Below are 14,554 nucleotides of genomic sequence, written 5' to 3'. Positions count from 1 at the left end.
TTTTCCTGGGAGTCATGTCTTGCGATGACCCACTTTGTATTGATTGAAATGGAAAGTGAGAGAACTCTGTTTCAATTTGTTGTACTGGGTGTTATTCGTTGAGGAACCCCAGGAAAACAAGAATATGTAGTGGTTACTAGAAATATTATTGAGTATGCAAAAAAAATTACATCTGTAACCATTGAAGATTCATAACATTGAAAAAATTCTGAATTTGCACTTAGAAGAACGATATATAACATATAAAAGGCATATAGCAGGTGTTTGATGAATCAACAAACTTGAAGTGTCACTATTTTTATTCGGGTTTTACGGCCGTCGATTTTTGAAATTTCTTCCTGACATTTTGCTGGCGCTAGTGGCAAACTTCCTCAAAGGTTCATACATCTTGAGTTTATCTCCAATGACTTGAAATTAGAGAAAATATAATGGATTTCTTTCTCAAAAGAAAGACATACTTTTTGGTTACTTAAGAATATTACAGCATTTAGATTTCATTTCCATTTTTTATTTTATCATTTCATGATAATTATTTCAACTGAATATTGTCACCACTGAGAAGTGGTGACAAAGAAGGTATAATGACGTCACTTGTTATTTAATATATTTATAAAATCAGAGTTGACAGGCTACTTTGAATTGATGCATTATTAGAAACCCCAACATTATAATGTATTATTTATTGCAATGAATCTACAAAATAACTAAAAATAACAGCTGAAACAAAAATACATTCAACAATAAAGTAAAACTATGAAAAGTATTTGAATGACAAAGCAAAATTATAAACTGAACCAGCTAGTCAGAAAAACGGAACTCGAATTAGCCAGAAGTGAATTCATAAAAACAGTCACCTTCTTCAAATCAAATAGCTACCTTTGAAAACAGGGACGTCTCTTTCAAATAATCAATTTCAGATACTTCACCGTTCCATGAAACCTAAACACAAATAAATTGAAAACAATAAAATGAACCCAAATCTGTTAACATCAACTTTCAAATTACCAAGTTGATTAGGATTATCAACCAATGCAGTAACTGAAATTTACATTAACAAAAAATTTAAAAAATCACATTTAACATACAACGAATAAAATAACCGAATCTTAAACGGAATAATTTTTTATAGGTCTTATCATGATTGCATGAAGAGCAAAATTAAGATGATTGGCTTCAATACCTAACAAAGAATATAGGATAAAAAAATAACTTGTGTCTAATTTCTACTACAATTTTAGTTTGTTATGACCGATTTCGGTTAATTAAACCATTTTTAATTAAATTTAAAATGGTTTAATAAATCTAATTGGTCATCAAATCGAACAACCTAACAACGAATTGAAAAGTGATTCTTGAATTGTTTGTTATTACTTCAAAGGTCTTCTCAAAATTGTAAAAAAAGTAAAATTAAAATTCAAGAATCCACTATAATATAAAAAAAAATACTATGAAACTGGAACTAATTAGGTCACTTTTTAACTGTGTTTTATAAAGATGTCAGAAAAAAAGATGAACAATTAAAAACTTGTATGGTATTAGCCAGTTTCGTAAAACATGAGTATTTTGAAAATTATCAAAGAAATCATAAACACTTTGACGTTTTCTGATTGATTTGGCTGTTACTTGACGAAGATCTATAGTAATTTCAAAAATTACACCTCATGATTTGGAGATCAAATCGTGAGGTGTAGTTTTTGAAAAAACACTTTTGAAGTCACTGAAATTCTGAATTTTTGATCTACCAGATTGAAATAACGTTTTATAGTTCAGATTTCTAAGAAAAAAGAATTCACATTCGAGAAAAAATCAAAGTATCTAATACTGTCACATTAGTCAAATATTAGACTCTCAGTATTTCAAGATGATTCCGAAAAGAAATAATTTTTTTCATTGTAATTTTTGTTACTATGCTAGATTTGCTGAATGTTCTTACTGCAAAAATGAAAATATCACCAAACACCTAGAGAGTTCAACTCATATCTAAATAGTAGGGCTGATTAATGAATAAATAAATAGTGACCTGATTTTTTTTTAATCAGCCTTACCCAACGTATAATGTAAAACCAAATTTTCAAAAACAATATAGGAAAAAATATTATTCAACGGCTCATCATATACGGTTTGAAAAACCGCGGGCCTTACATAAAACAAAATTACATTTTTCATCATAAAATATAAAACAGTACAACATGAAGATATAATACTTATGAATGATTCTAAAATAACAAACAAATAAAATACTTCTTGTGCATAATATTGCTATTTTTCTATGGAGATTTTTTCTTTATGGCAAGAAATCTAAACTAATTTTGTTCCCCTATACAAAGCGAGTGGAAAGTTCGGAGCAAACCTGACAGGAGTATTCAAAATCCATTTGATAGTTTTATTTAGTCTGTTCCAAACTTATCAAACACAACGCTAATATTTCAACAGGAATTTTCAATAATTACATTGATTTTTCTTATTACATAAATACAGTAATTAAAATACTGACCAACAGTAACACTGTACAGTAAAAATTTCAAATATTCATATTTTAAAAAACATTTTCTCATTATATATCTTATTTTCATTATTGCACGGAATTAAATGACACTGAAATAAATATTATTTCCATAAACACTTCCACATTCTATTCAAGTTCACTTTCAAATTTCTATTTCCCTTTACAAATCACATTCACTACAGATTAAAAATATCTGTTAACATTCAGTAGCATTTTCTCTCAAATTTAGATAAGACAAGTATGAAGTATTACGACAAAGGCACGCAATTCAACTTTCTCGTTAGTCAGTACTTTAACTGAGTAGAATTAACAAAAAAAGGAGTATTGTTCAATTTTTTCAAATAAGATTGTCTATGCACATCTAGTCTAATCTGGAGGTAGATAACTGAAAAGCTTGAACTTATTTCGAATATGGGGTCTCACATCTTCCTTCTGAAAAAAAAAAAAATCATGATGATGTGTATTTAAATTTTTCATTGATTTCATATATATTCTGTCATATACATTTCAACTGGTAATACATGTATGTATGTAATATACAATAGTATATTACATACCAAGTAGGATAAGTGGTCAATTACCCACGAGCGAAAAGCACAAGGCGTTAGCCAAGTGCGATAATTCGCAAGCCTATGTAAATGGCCTTATCTTCGAGGTGCGTACTATACTTTTTCTACGACTGACCATAGAAAGAGATGGTACAATATATTTGTTTGAGATATGGCTTTGGATAATAAACTCATTCAGTCAGTCAGAACTCAATTAAATGATTTAAAAATTGGTGACAATATTTCCTAAAAATTATTTTATTAGGGTTAATTTTTGTTATGATTATGTACATTTAGAGTTACATTATTACAATTACTTAATGTTATTGTGCCGTCGTTGTGGGAGGAAGACAGTATTATTCAGTTTTGTTGAGAATTTGAAACAGTGGGAGTATAAATGTTTTCAATACTATTCATGAGTACATTTTACCACTACCCACCGAGAAATAATAATAATATGTAATTATATCATTTACATAAAAAAAACTTCTAGTATTGGGATTTGAACTCGAGTTATAGAAAAAATATATGCGAAATTGACACACGTTACCGCTGAGCTACTCTGGCGATTACTAATGTGATGTCTGATTGTGATTAAAACAAATGGTTATGATTCACTGATATAACTAGATTCATTATTACAAACCCACAAACTGTTGAACAACACATTTACTGAAAATATGATTTTTATTTCGATTTCACAGAGAGTTTGGTGAGAAAATTCACTGACTTTGGCTTTGGACAATTGCATGTATTCATGAGATCATAATTATCAGAGTAAATGTTACATATTTTTTTAAATTTCTTACGGAAGTGGCCACCATTATATTAGAATAAATGTGTATTCTAAATGAGCAATTACTTATCTGATGTCAAACACGTAATGATCAGTTTAAAATGAAGGGAGTAGAAACGCCATTGTTTATATTGATTAATCTATAATTTGCCTCCAGTTCTACAATTAAATTTCAATATCTTTGAAATGATACTTGTTCCAAAATAAATTATGAAGTATTTTTCATCATACAATCGACATATTGAATTAAAATAAACTTTATTATTATAATGCCTTTCTTAATATTGTAGAAAATACATATACAAACTTACAAATAATAAAGAAAATAAAGAGAAATCCTCAAATTTTGGGAAACTCCGAACTCTTTACAATGAGAAATTCATATTGTAGGATAAATTGTTCAAACAGATCTGTAGTACAATTCGCTTTAGTATTCTTTGAAATAAATTTTTTTTGGAAGTGTCCAAAGATTCTTACTGTTTTCTGGAAAATTAAACATAAAAAAATTTAGTTTAGCACATGAAAATATTTTGATGAATAAATACTGCCATTAATCTGATATGGGAAAATTGGCAAAAGGTATATATTAAACAAACAAAATAATTAACAGGTGCCTGAAGAAACAACACCATTATTATTTGGAAATTGTTAGTAAAATTTTATTGTGGCATACATCATAATTTCAACTTCGATGAAGACATATGTATTCAAGTTATATTTTTGTAAACGAAGAATAATTACAAGTCTTGCATTAGCTATTTCAGACTTCAAAATCTCAGAATTCCATTATTTAGTTACTTCAAATCATACTTCCTTCCTGATTTTTCTAAAGATGTTTCAAAATGAAGATAATTAATTAACTATCACTTACCACTTCCACTAGACCTTCTAGAAATGGTAACAATTTGATAAGTTCTGAATCACTCCTATCCTCAAACCAACTTTCAATTGGAATACCATTGTTGAGCTGAGGATCAAAATGAAAATATTAATTACATTTTCCGAATCCCTAATCGACTTACTTACATGATATCCAAAAGCTTGAGGTGAGTTATCAATGATAATAGTTTTGGAAAGATCTCTTCCTAGAATGGACAAATCTTTTATGTAATTTCCATTAACACAAACACAGTGTTCTCTGAACAGGCGGTATTTAATCCACTTTCTCTCTGGATCAAGAAGATTCAGCAATTTATCAGCATACACTCTTTTTGAAGCAGTAAACAGAATAACTTCAAACATTTGCGAAACTCTCTCCATGAATTCCCTGAAATACGGTCGGGTTCGTACATATACTGTATAGGAACAATCCTGGAAGAGCACAGGGAAATGAAAACTGGCATCTTTCAGTTCCTGGAGACTACAATGTACCAACGTTTCATCAAGGTCGAGCACCTGGAAATTGTCAAATCAAAAGATTTGAACATTTTATTCGCAAAGTCTTGTGAAGTAACATGAAATGTGTATATGGTGCATTACCAATCACAAAAAAATAATACAAATGTATAAATGAGTACATGAACAGAAAATTAAGATGAACTTAACAGAAAAAAAACATAAATAACACAAACATATCAATATACATAAATGAATGAATACACAGCAACGAAATGAATAGCAGAAGATCTTTACAAAGAAAATGATAAATCAATAACCAAACTAATACTGTAACCTCAACTATCTTTTACCATCTGAAAACTAAGGATACTCTGGATTTTCAATGTTTTTTCAAAATTTCTCTTTTTCTATATAAACTGAAAAAATTATATATTCCGAAGATGGCAACAACAAATTTCATTTCACATTTATTTATTGTGATATTTTCATTGGACAGTTCACCTCAACACGTGTTTCGCTATAAAATAACTTCCCCAGTATGAAAATACTTGAGATAGAGATCAAACACTTTTTATAAATATAAATACATTTACATATATTTTTATACTTGTGATGCACTGTGTAGAACCTTTGATGTAGTAATGATTATTACTGGAGTTTTTTCCCAATACCAAACTGTTATTTTAACACCTTGACACGTGTTTCGATCACTAAGTGATCATCTTCAAGAGGAAGACTAAACAGTTCAATCTTCCTCTTGAAGATGATCACTTGGTGATCGAAACACATGTCGAATTGTCAAAATAACGCTTTAGTGTTGGGAAAAAACCCCAGTAATATTCACATATTTTTATAAAGAAAAAAGACAACACAAGAAATCAAAATCCTAATATTTCTGTACATATAAAAAGTATTGTGTAAAAACAATTTTTCAACAACATGTTTGACATTGTCAGACATGACATTGTTTTAATATGTTTCAGATGCTTATTAAATATGAGGATTCCCACATACTGAAAGCTGTTTTTATAAAATGCGTGTGAGCATATTGGGTCATTACAAGTAAAATAGTTATGAGTATGAATACCATTTACTTGATGGAAATTAATAACACCATCCATAATGATTATAGAATTTTTACAATGAAGACGTATTTTACTAATAGGTAACTCCATCAGTTAGACTTCCTTCCATCCCCAAATTCGTGTTTGTTGGCGATCATTAAAATATATTGTGCTTGAATGCAAATTCAACCATTTTTCTATAAGCAATTTTTTCTGAGAGTTAAATGGAGTAGACAACATGGAAGTAGGTCTGTAGTTATCCATAATGTCTTTTTTTTATCAAGATGGAGTAGTAGAAAGCCAAAAACTTTATTTCCCAAAAATTAATCACTCCTAAAAAAAACTGCTGTAAAAAACTGCTTTAAATATCTTTGAAAAGACACATTTTTGAAAAGATCTATTGATGGTAAAAATTAATGGTTTTATTTCATCATTTATTTCCATCATATTGATATAATTATGGATATTTTTATCAAAACAATCTAGTAAAATATCTTTGCAACAGATTTTCAATTATTCTCCAAGTGCCTATTGAATATCATACTTACTATACAATTTTATTACTATTATTCATTTATTGAGACGGGAAATGAAAATCTTTTTTCACAAATACAAATTAAACCTAACCTAACAATTCAATATAAGTCAAGTAGGTACTAGGCGTGAAATTTAAAGAGTGTTATGTTTTTAAAAGACATCTGAATGTATATGCAGTCACTTAAAATCAATCCCATGTATAAAATAAAAACTCACCAAACTGAATTCTGGACTAGATCGCGTTTTCAAGGGTAATGCAGGACATTTTGACCTCATTTCGAATGTTAACGGAGGCAAATGTTTAATGAATAAATAGGGATCAAAAGCCTCCCAAGTATCCTCAACTTCGACATGCTCTGGTTGCCTATCAAGCCGTTCTGCTTCTTGTGCCGAAACACTCGATATCATATGATTATCCGGAATAGTTGATGGATATAGAGTTGTGTAATCATATACAACATTTGCTATGTTAACATTCTTTGACATTTCTTCATCCAGTAAGTTATTGAACTCCTGAGTGTTGACATTACTGAAGTCGGTCATATCTATTTGAAGATCTGGGTAGTCATTTTTCAATGGAGGGTATTCGTAATACATACTCTCACATATTTTCTCGGTAAAAACTCCATAATTGTACTTATCTTTTTGATAATCACAAGCTTTTTTTTCAGTTAGATGAAATTGCATTTTTTCTTCATAATTTTCTGACATATTTCCCATTCCGTTTAATTGAATGGTTGAAAATTCAATTTCTTTAGGAAGATCTGGGTTTGTTGTTTCCGAAGAAATTTGATAAGAACTTGTGCCAGAGATGGCATTATCAAAATATGAATAGCATTGATTTGGGGTCGACATATTACCAACATGGGGAACATCATTCAATGTTTCAACATTTTTATCAACAGGCACCTCGTATATCTCAGGAACAACCTGCGCCTGATAGTTTTCTTTACATTCAACTGAGATATTTTTAGGCGGCAGTTCCTTTCCTTTGGAAAATTTCTTCTTGGAATTTCTTATGCAAGTTGCGTATAGAGATATTGTGCGTGATTTGGGAACCCAACCATTTTTACGAAGAGTTTTTTTGGATTTTTTATTTGTGCATATCGGAAACCTGTGAAATCCTCTGCTTCGCTTTTCGCTACGGAGCCACATATTGCTGACCCATTTATACTGGAATATAAATTCAAATGTGAAAACAAGAATATCTTTCTTATGATACACAATTTTCAACTCAGAAAATAAAAATGAATAAAACAATCTTTTTAATACCTTCATATATTTTAACGAGCAAAATTTTATCAATATGAATCAACAAATTATATTATTGAAAATTATTCAGAAAGAAGTGAGTTTGCTCCATAAAAATTTGCATACCATATGCTAATCAAATAAACTCAGAATATAATTTATAGTTGACAAGGTCATCTAGAATTACTGATGATGCACATGCATTTGTTGCAAGAGTTAAGAGAGATTTTGAGGAACTCGATGGAGTTTAGAAAAATTATTCGGGAAAATGATGCCTAATATGCATTATTAGGTAACGAAAAATCCCCATTCTCCTATTTGCATGAACCTTTCCCATCACTAAACGTTTGGGGTGGAATTATCGTAAAACAAGTTATCAGATCGTATTTTTTATAGTCATTTTACTGGAAGGAAATACGTCAGAATTATTTGGGATGTGCTTTCAATTTTATAGGACAATGTTCCATATGGAACAAAACTCTAAATGTGGCTACAAAAAAATAATGCATCATTTCAAAACTGTAGTACGAGAATACCTCAATGATCTTTTATATAAAAAATGGATAGGGAGGGATGGGCCAGCAGATCATTTAACTCAAATAAAATTATTTTTTATGGGAGTTTATTCAATGGATCATCTACGAAATTCATTTGGATTGGTATAAATATGGTTTATCTTTCTTTCCCAGATTTAACTTCCATCTAAATGAGACGCAAGGAATTTTGCTTCTGCATACTCCTGGACATCACAGGTACTGTTTTCGAAGCATTGAGTATCAATTTATTTCTTTGACACTGAAATCCTCAACAACATAATCTGGGATTGAGTTGGCCATTTGATATATATTGGGGAAAATAATTCATATTTAGCAGAATCAGTTATGGTTCACTAACTGATCTCCGGGTCATACCAAGTTTTCCACCCTGAGAAACAGACATTGAACTATTATATGAAACATCCATTCTTCTCTCCGTCGTGTGAGACTTCATTATGAGTATCCTAACAATCAAAAAAGAAATATTCAGTTAACCCTAGCTGGTCACTCCACCTAACAAGAAACAGGAATAATTCTGTAATCGACCCTCGTGAGAAAAATGACTCTTGCCTCGGACCACAAATTTATCAGATAATCAATCAAAGAAAATCATAAATTCAGTTAGTGATCCAATAATTTTTTTGAAGAAAGCTTGATAGGGTAACAGCATCAATTAAAAAAAACAATTGTTTTCTTGCCAAGGTGTCTTTTCCTAGGTGCATCTGACCAGCATCAGTGCAATCTCTACCTTTATTTCAACTCTTTCCAGGTCAACCTCGGATCTAGTATTGTGTCTATTATCATATCCTATCTGTAGAAATATTTCAATTTCCCTATCTAGATTAATATATCCCCACACCAAACAACCAGAAATCGAGAAATTTGTAACTTCAACATATTTTGGTAAAAGAACAGAAACAATTGCGGGATTTTTCTTCTGAAAAAACAATGTGGAAGTGGCATTCAGGTCACATGCTAGGTTATCTAATTTCCTTTTTAATGCCAAAGATAAACTGGAAAAGATGGAGAAATCTGGAGTTTATGAGCTTAAGTGTCCGAAGTGTAATAGCGTTTATGTGGGACAAAGTAATAATAATTTGAGGTTTTCAAACTATTCCTTGGAATGCAACAACAAGTTCCCAAATCTAAACGATACAGAAATTTTGCACTATACAAGCAAGGATTGGAAACTCAATTATTTGGAATCCTTGGAAATCTATAAGCATTGCGGATGCTACTTGCCTACTGAATCACCAAATCTACCTATATTGTTTTGCTGGTGTGCCCACATTGTCACACGCAAATAATATTATATATTCTTTATTTCATATAAACATTTATATATACAACACACTATATACATATATATGGTACATACAAATATTGAAAGAAAGAGGTCAAATAAAAACAATAATTTTTAGTTATTTGCTTCAAAATATTCTTTCAAATCATATGGTTCTAAATTCAACAGAAGTTGTTTCACTTTATTCTTGCGTTCTGATAGACATGAGATTGTTTGGTAATTTATTAAGTATTCTGATAGACATATATGAAGTTAATATTAAATGTTTGTGTATTACAGTTGGAAAATTTTCTGTAAAAACCTCCTTGTGCTTATGTAAAAATGTTAAACATTCTAATATAGTGCAGAGGCTGTTAAAATTAGTTTTTCTTTCAATAAACTTCTGCAGGGTTGTCTAAAGAAGGGTATTTATTTATTTATTTATTTATTCAACGGCAAAGCCAATTTACAAAAACATATTTAACAAAGTGTGAGGAACAACAAAGTATTATTGAATGCTCATGTCTGATATTAGGTTCGTTCCAACCAGTGTCAGAAACAGTTTCTGACAGTCAGGATTCTGCGCAGTAATGTGATTGCGTTCCAACGTGAGTTTCCAACCATTAGTAAACTATCAGTTTTCTGTTCCATCCAAGATTCAAACCTGTTCGAAATCTATCAGAATGGTTTGAGGATTATCTTCTAACCATCAATCTGACGCATGCGTATTCCGTATTACTGTTTCTGTTTTATGTTCATGCAACTTACAAACAACATAACCTGCAAAAATTGTTATAAAATAAATTATGTATTTGCTTTCGCAGGAAAGATTGGGAATTCTTTAAGTGAACCTATTATATGAACATCTTTAATTACACAAATTAATTATTGCGGTGACCTCCCAGTTCCATTTTGATAAGTAAATAGAATAGAGATATAAAATACTGCAACCTTCTTTTACTCTCCAGAAATACACTTGAATAGATTTATTTTTAAAGAATTGAAGGGGTTATATTTTTAGGAGTGACATTCGTTGTGGAATGTTTGAAATACAAACTGAGTAGAGAAAAGTATCTTCTGTATAATTCAGTGTTCATATAGAAGTATTTGTTTCGAAATATTTTTTTTTCTTTCGTGTAATTCAATGTTTATATGAAAGTAGCTGTTTCAGGAGGACATTCTTTCAGTTTGTGTCTGAAAGTTACTTCTTTGCATGATCTACACATCCATGTATAGAGTTACTTATTTTCAAATTGATTGATTACTTCCTTCCTTTCTTTGGAAGATTCCCTCATCCCCTTTTTTTGTATTAAGATGGAGTAGTAGAAAGCCAAAAACTTTCTTTCCCAAATTATTTTTAAAGGTTATGTTGAAATTCCATGCCAAACTTCAGTTGAACTAACAGCTGTTCCAATCAGAAATTTCAAATTAATCAGAAACCAATATTTACCAGACATGCGCGTTGTCAACGATTTACAAACAGTTGGAAATCTGTTTGTGACTCAAGGTTGGAACGAACCTATTTACATTTCAATTTTACAAAACATTTAACAAAGTGTGAAATACAAAATATTAATAAATCCTTATGTCTAGTGACTACATTACTAAAAGATGAAACAATTCTAGTACTTACAAGAAAAAAAATATGACAAATCTGATACTTACAAAGAAAATGGTAAGGTGAAGAAAAGCTTCGAAAATATTGGACTTCTAATTTTAGCGAATGAATGATTTGACATTTATCAATGTTTACCTCTAACAAAATATTTCTTCACCACATGAAAAAGGTTTCGAGATCTTTTAGACCTAATTCAGCATCTTCCCGGCAAGTAATTGCTCGATAAAGTTTGAAATCATCAGCAAACATAAGAAATTCTGAATATTTGAAAACAAACTCTATGTCCGATACAAACAAGTTGAACAGCAGTGGGCCCATTTTATAGATACTTAGTTCTCAAAACTATGGAATTATGTTCTGTTCCCCAGAACATAATTCCATATCTCAACACTGACTTAAAATTTGCATGGTACAGACTATTTACGGTTTTTTCGTTCACGAATTTTGATGTAGTTCTGACTGCATAAATGACCTTGTTCAATTTTTGATAAACATAATCAGTCTACCTATTCCATTTCAGGAAATTATCTATATTTACTCCTAAAAATTTTGTGTATTCAATGATTTTTGTTTTATTGCTCTGCCAATGTATACTCACTGGTTTCTCTTTTCTACACCTGTCAGTACTAAAAATCATCAAATTTATTTTATTTGCATTCATTCAACAGTAATTAATTATTATCGGTACTCAATTAAGAACCGTCTGTTATTACCTTGCAATCAACGCATATACCATTAACAATGTTCCAATTGACCATGATCTACCAGTCTGGATTTTGTTCTCTCTAATTGTGACTCGCCATGAAGGCCATGTTCTCCTATGAAACTACTACTAGTTTTTTATACTTAGGTAATTTTTTGTGTTTGTGACAAATTGTGAATGTTTCTTTACCACACAAATTTATGTAACATAATTGACATGTTCTATACCCAACGATCTTTAGATGAAATAAATTATTCTGATGGCTACAATATACTATATAACATGTACGAGTTAACATTGCCTACCCAGGACACGAGGCTAATGACCAATGTAGTCGATGCCAATGACACAAAGAAAAAAAACATGTACAAGTTTTAATATAAAACACTTAAAATATACAGTAAAAGCATGGCTGATTAAAAAAGCTTGATATGATGTTTATGATTTTTTTCAGCACCCATGCTCAGAAGTAATATTTTCTATTGTTTGTATCTATCAACTTCAACTGTAGTAGTAGTACTTAGTAGCAAGCGAATATAAAGCGGTGGTCGATGTCAAAAGTTTGACTAGAAGAAATTGCACTTAAAGTATGAAAATGATTTTTTAGCATTCAATTTTTTCTGTTCTAATATGTTATTTGTATTACTGTTGTTAATTATAATTTTTTTGAAGTTTTAAAAAACTTCTCAAATGAAAATTATTTTGTTATAATTGTATGTTTACTCATATTTGAGAATTAGAATAAAATGACCTGTTAGTCAATTGGTCCACTAAGTTGGTTTTCAACTCAAAAATTAAAAATATTTCAGTTGTAAAGGAAGTTGAACCACTTGTTTAGGCTAGTCTCCTGAGGATTTGGACCAGACTTAATATCAAAGAAAATAACTCCAAAAATGAAATTTCCCATAAATGGACATTTGAGAGTTAGGCTAACAATATACAAAAATCGGAAATTTAAGTAATATCAAACATAGGTTCAATGATCAGATATCTGAATTTTCTCTAGTAATCAATATTGACCTTGGAAATTGTTCTGCCAGAATTAGAATATACCACCATGACAAAAATGTGTAGTGTGTACTAAAAACTGAACCAATTTGTGTTAGAAAATGAAAAGTATTTGATTGAATAAATATTGAAGCAGCAGGAATACCTAGTTATCAACATACAAGTTTTTGTGAAAACATAAATTCTAGGCAATTATAAGTAATTGCAAATCTCATATCACAATCATACTAGTTAGCACCTGTGATTCAAATTAGGTATTGATTTTACTTCAACTAGGAATGATGTAATTATAATAGTAAATCTACCGCGAATGTAGCCTCAATTATAAATGGATACTCTTGATGCCAGAAATAAGATAAAAAATTTGTAAAATTCAAAATAAGCTAAAATAACCCCTATTGATTTTATGAATGAGGTAAAGTTTCCTATGTTGAAAATAGGCGTCAACGCTCTTCCCGCCTTGTCAAAGAATCAAAATAAACAAAAAAATACTGTTTAAACAAAAAAGTTAATAATAAATAATCTTTTGATACTTGTATACCCATAAAATGTCTTATAGTTTTTACAGAATCAAAAACTGTTTACAAACATAGAAGCCGCATCTGAAAATATTCATTTATATTTTCTCGAGTTCATCCTGAAGAAGTACAACAATAAAATATTCATCACCAACTCACCTTGATAATTCGGAAGAAAGATACTGATTTAATCAGTTGATTTAAATTAATTAATCATCGAAACATTTTCACGGCATTAAAACACAAAGCGCTTTATCAAAATGGCGGCCCACGCGATTCTGATTGATATTTTTTGTATTGCACATGCGCCGAGGCGAACCGGTTTGCAGGTGATACAGGTGAAAAACGAAATTCAGGTGTATTACAGACAACTTGCAATAAGATCGCGAATTTGGGATTATTTTCCTGTTTCACTATTAATTTTGAGATTGCAGATTTGTTGACTTTAATGCTGATTTCTCCATTTCAGAACCATTCCCAAATATGAATGATGACGTGTAAAAAAATAAAAAACGCGAACGCGATTCAAGAAATAGGTCTTGTTGTCCTATTATATTTTCCATTTGTCTTTCAACTTTCATTACATTTATCGAAATGGATTTTTTTAGTGAAATATGTAGATTTTTTCATTTAGGCACGCACCTATCTAAAATTAACGAATAACAAAATAGAAAACAAATTGTTTCCCGCCACTTCTTTCGAAAACAACAGGAAAGTGTTGTGAATGTGGAGTGTCAAAACTATGTCATGTGTCTTACAAAGGAAAAACCTTTGAGAGAGAGGTTTATGGCACAGGGACGAATCAAGGAGGAATCATTTATTTGTTATAAATTGATGGATGTAGCCGTA

General features: G+C 30.3%; 1 protein-coding gene across 2 annotated transcripts; it reads right to left on the bottom strand.

The window, feature by feature from the left end:
• Window positions 1-665: 665 nt before the first annotated feature.
• LOC111514956 (uncharacterized) lies at window positions 666-14,275 on the bottom strand. Of its 2 annotated transcripts, XR_012466873.1 has the most exons (6): window positions 13,865-14,275; window positions 7,006-7,962; window positions 4,877-5,245; window positions 4,722-4,817; window positions 1,707-2,938; window positions 666-1,658 (listed from the first exon to the last, which is right to left on the bottom strand). XR_012466873.1 is itself a non-coding variant. In XM_023171198.2 (5 exons), exons 2-5 carry the CDS (start codon window positions 7,942-7,944, stop codon window positions 2,873-2,875), a joined length of 1,470 nt encoding a protein of 489 aa, XP_023026966.1. In that variant the 5' UTR covers window positions 7,945-7,962; window positions 13,865-14,275; the 3' UTR covers window positions 666-2,872. The 2 variants fall into 2 exon arrangements, 1 of the variants encoding a protein (XP_023026966.1); XM_023171198.2 differs by having other exon boundaries at window positions 666-2,938.
• Between the last annotated feature and the right edge of the window lie 279 nt (window positions 14,276-14,554).

This window comes from Leptinotarsa decemlineata, unplaced genomic scaffold, assembly GCF_025532065.1.
Source record: "Leptinotarsa decemlineata unplaced genomic scaffold, Ldec_3_MD MMD2_tig00026299_RagTag_RagTag, whole genome shotgun sequence".
In the NCBI taxonomy this organism is placed as follows: Eukaryota; Metazoa; Arthropoda; class Insecta; order Coleoptera; family Chrysomelidae; genus Leptinotarsa; species Leptinotarsa decemlineata.
The sequence above is the reverse complement of the archived record's forward strand: the minus strand, read 5'-3'. Positions and strand labels throughout refer to the sequence as shown.